General features: G+C 46.6%; 1 protein-coding gene across 1 annotated transcript; it reads left to right on the forward strand.

Annotated features, from left to right (window-relative positions):
• The first annotated feature begins 323 nt into the window (after positions 1-323).
• Positions 324-3,697, forward strand: LOC121733297 (glucose dehydrogenase [FAD, quinone]-like). Its single transcript, XM_042123512.1, has 4 exons — positions 324-441; positions 1,563-1,664; positions 1,830-1,960; positions 2,040-3,697. The coding sequence occupies exons 1-4, from the start codon at positions 327-329 to the stop codon at positions 3,618-3,620; spliced, it is 1,929 nt and encodes a 642-aa protein (XP_041979446.1). The 5' UTR covers positions 324-326; the 3' UTR covers positions 3,621-3,697.
• The last annotated feature ends 678 nt before the right edge of the window (positions 3,698-4,375 follow it).

Raw genomic sequence — 4,375 nt, forward strand, 5'->3', positions numbered from 1 at the left:
TGATAGATAATACAGACGATGATGAAGATAATAACGACGATAATAACGACGATGAAGTTATTCACGGTGATGAAGATACCAATGATGATGAAGATATTCACGATGATGATGATACTAACGATGCTAAAAATACTTGGGAATGAAGGTATCTTCATCACCGTGATAATACGTATCCTCATGATGTTATATTGATCATAACATGATAGGAATAGCTGGCATAACATCATAAGAAGGAAGGTCATAGAGGGGGGAGACTACGACCGTCAGACATGAGGAACACGACTAGCTAGAGAAGGAGGAAGATACTCAAAGAAAACTAATTTCAGATGGCGCTGGCAAACGAGCTGGACCAGTGGAGTCGGCGCGGCATGCGGCTGTCGCTGCCCGAGCTTGCGGTTCGCCCGCCGCCTAAGAACTTCCAGTTAGAGACCTTTGTTAAAGGTAAGCGACTGATATTGGCTTGGCTACAGGCCGTTTAGACGCCCGCAACTCCGTTGCGGCAAAATTCAATTATCGCTTACCTGTCTGCCCCAATCACCTAGTAGCCTCAAAGTATTTACAAAAGCAGAGGCTCAGCCCTATATGAATTTATTTTTTTTGTACAAAAAAATATTGTTGTAGACGTCAAGAATGTAAAAGTAACAAATTATGCAATGTGTAATCATCAGTTACACAACCTAAAGTATTATCACTTATTTTTATTACACCCTGTGCCTGTGTAGCACCCTGTATAATGAATAAAAACGTTAAAGCCTGTCATAAATAGGTCTATCATAAATCGGCTTCTTAAGGCATTCTTAGAGCAAAAACGTGATATTTTGGTTTAATAAAAAGGCGGTAGGTCATTGAGTCGTTTTCGCATTTGGAATATATTAATTACGACAAAACTCATCTTATATTTTAAACAATTGAGGAAAATCACATCATTGAGTAAAACAATTGAGGAAAATCACATTGAAATGCCAACAAATCTTATTGCAACTAGCATCAGCATTTGTTTTGTAGTCCTATCTAGATTTTTAGGGTTCCGTAGCCAAATGGAAAAAAACGGAACGTTTATAGATTCGTCATGTCTTTATGCATGTAACTTAATCTTTGAGCACGATCTTTACTCATCTCCAGTAGTCCAATTAATTCGAATGACAATGCAAAAATTTGTTAAAATTTGTGAAAAAAATTTAACGTGGGAACGTAAAAATGACGTGGGAGAGCCATGCTTCGGCACGAATGGGCCGGCTCGACCGGAGAAATACCACGTTCTTACAGAAAACCGGCGTGAAACAGCACTTGCGCTGTGTTTCGCCGAGTGAGTGAGTTTACCGGAGGCCCAATCCCCTACCCTATTCCCTTCCCTACCCTCCCCTATTCCCTTCCCTTCCCATCCCTACCCTCCCCTATTCCCTCTTAAAAGGCCGGCAACGCACCTGCAGCTCTTCTGATGCTGCGAGTGTCCATGGGCGACGGAAGTTGCTTTCCATCAGGTGACCCGTTTGCTCGTTTGCCCCCTTATTTCATAAAAAAAAAATCAAAAAGCGTTTTTTGAAACTACTATTTATTGACAGTGGTAGCGGTAGTGGTGATAGCGGTGTGGACCGGGGCGCTTATACAAGCTCTAGTCAAACGAGACGCCTTCAGAACCTTCTGGACCACCGAGGAAGTAAAAGGTACGCGTATGTGCGGATGGAAGGAAAAATGACTACCTACTAATTTAATTACAAGCAATAATTTCCAACTCAAAGTAATTAACGAAAATTAACGGTCCTTTCAGTTAAATTTCAAAGTTTTCTTTCATAAAAAATCTTTACTAACATTGTTTCCTTTCCATGCAGAGGGTTCTGTGTGGGAGTACATAGTGGTGGGGTCGGGCGCGGCCGGCAGCGCAGTCGCCGGGCGGCTAGCGAGCGCCGGCCGCTCCGTGCTGCTCGTCGAGGCAGGCGACGAACCAGCCTTCATTTCACAAGTAAGTGTCCAAAATTTTTAGATCAGATCTACTAAAAATCTTTATGAAACCCAATTTGAGAGTAAATGTTCTCTTTCAGATCCCTGGAATAGCACTAGCATTAGCTGGCTCCGATATGGATTGGGCGTACAAAACTTTACCAAATACGAAATCCTGCCTGGGGCTCGACGGCGAGTACTGCCGCTTTGTCCGCGGAAAGGCCCTCGGAGGATCCACCAGCATCAACCAGATGATGTACACTCGCGGCAACCAGAAAGACTTCGACTTTAACCTCACCGGATGGACGTGGCAGGATATGAAACCCTATATTCTTCGTTCCCAAAGACTGAAACCCCCACCTTATTTACCGAAGACCTCGCTACCGCATCACAATATTTCTGGCGCGATACCGATAGAGTACTTCTCGGACTCCGGAAACCCCTGGCACCCGCGAGTAATCCAGGGTTTTCGAAGCCTGAACTTCCCACAGAATCCTGACATGAACGCCGAGTCTCAGATCGGCGTCTCGCAGATCCCCGGCTACGTCTCCAACGGCGAGCGAGTGACTGCGGCGCGGGCTTACCTGACAGGAAAAACAGTGCAAAAAAACCTGAAAGTGTTAAAAAATGCGCAGTGTCTAAAAATAATAATAGATAAGAACAATGTCGCCCGAGGTGTAACCGTTCTATATAAGCAGAAGAAAGTATTCAACGTATTTGCAAAGAGCGAGGTGATCTTGAGCGCGGGGGCGATAGGGACGCCTCACATTCTGATGCTGTCCGGAGTGGGACCGAAGCGGCATCTAGAACAGTTCAACATACCGGTGAAATCAGATCTACCCGTCGGTCAGGATATGTCGGATCATGCTATGTCACTAGCGCTGATAAAAGTAGATCACGGTGCCAGCAACGCCGGCGGTATTTTGAACCTGGCTAAGAAGGGACTAGATGCGGTGCAGTGGCTCCTGACGAAAAGCGGCCCGCTGGCGACAGTCGGGTTGGGAGACATCACGACCTTCGTCAACACCACGTGCTACGATTTCGACAGGAAACAACTGAGGAACAGTAGCGCCTGTGAGGTCCCGACGATGCAAACGATCATGTCCTACGTGGACAGGGGAATCATAAATCTATCGAAGCACATTTTCGATCGAGTCACTCCCTTCAACACTCATATCTGGAAGCAAGTGTTCGACGCCAACGACAACAGCGGCCTGATGGTGGCGTCGCCGGTGATCCTCCGGCCTCGATCCCGCGGGTACGTCCAGCTCACCAGCGCCGACCCTCTGACCCCTCCGACGATCTTCCCCAACTACCTGCACGAGGACGAGGACGTCGCAGAGCTGGTGCGGGCGATGAAGATCATCCGAGACCTGGCGGAGACTCCCGTCTACAAGGAGCACGAGGCTTCGTTCCTGAAACTGGAGTTTCCCGGTTGCCCGGCCTACGACGCGGAGGGATACTGGGAGTGCTACGTGCGGCACATGACGCTGTCGATCCACCACGCGGTGGGCACGGCGGCGCTGGGGACGGTGGTGGATGACAGGCTCAGGGTCCGCGGTGTCAGGGGGCTGCGCGTGGCGGACGCGTCGGTGCTGCCGCTGCTGCCGCGCGGCAACACTGCGGCTGCCGTTGTAGCTGTCGGGGAGAGACTCGCCGACTTCCTGCTGTTCAATTCGTGACGTCACATCTTTTGAATATTTATAGCCTTTCCGTTCGCCGCCGTACATGATCTTTGCCTCAGATCACCACCCGCTTTGGGACGTCGATAAGGGAATTTCACGACCACATTGAGACTAAGAACGAGACGTAAAGGAGAGTAGAACAAAATAAAATATTTACATAAAATGGCTTATATTTATTTACTACTCACAGTGAGCAGTGAGCACGCTGTCGTTGGGAATAAGATTTTTTCGTTTTTGCCGTTTCTTGGCAGCTCGGAGCGTCAGTATGGTAACGATGGCGTGAGGTTATTCTAGCCGATTTACGATCAAAAAAGATGTGTACACGTTATCTCGGAGACAAGAGAATATTATGATTATTGTTTATGAGCAAATAAATCTATATTCTTCTTCTTCTTATATATAAAAATGGATTTTCAATTGTGTTAGTGACGCTAAAACTCGAAAACTACTTAACGGATTGGGTTAATTTTAGTCTTAAAATATTCGTAGAAGTCCAGGGAAGGTTTTAAAGTGACACGAAGTTCACCGGGACAGCTAGTATATATGTCGCAGCCAACTGGTTAAAATAGCCGTTCAATCAAACAGCTAGCCCTTTGACCGAACAACGCCATTCAATCACAATTCTAGCTTTTTAATTGAATATATCAGTCGCTCAAAACGTTCAACACTACGGCTGATTCAAAAGCAGCCGTTTGATTTAATTAGTTCAGCGCTCACCACTGCGGCGCTAGGTGCGTTTTTTTTACAATAAT

The sequence above is a fragment of the Aricia agestis genome, chromosome 13, assembly GCF_905147365.1.
Source record: "Aricia agestis chromosome 13, ilAriAges1.1, whole genome shotgun sequence".
NCBI lineage: Eukaryota > Metazoa > Arthropoda > Insecta > Lepidoptera > Lycaenidae > Aricia > Aricia agestis.

Coding starts and splice junctions, on each gene's coding strand:
- LOC121733297 (XM_042123512.1), top strand. CDS start 327: ATGGCGCTGGCAAACGAGCTGGACCAGTGGAGTCGGCGCGGCATGCGG. Junction 1,665..1,829: donor GACCACCGAGGAAGTAAAAG/GTACGCGTATGT, acceptor CTTTCCATGCAG/AGGGTTCTGTGTGGGAGTAC. Junction 1,961..2,039: donor AACCAGCCTTCATTTCACAA/GTAAGTGTCCAA, acceptor GTTCTCTTTCAG/ATCCCTGGAATAGCACTAGC.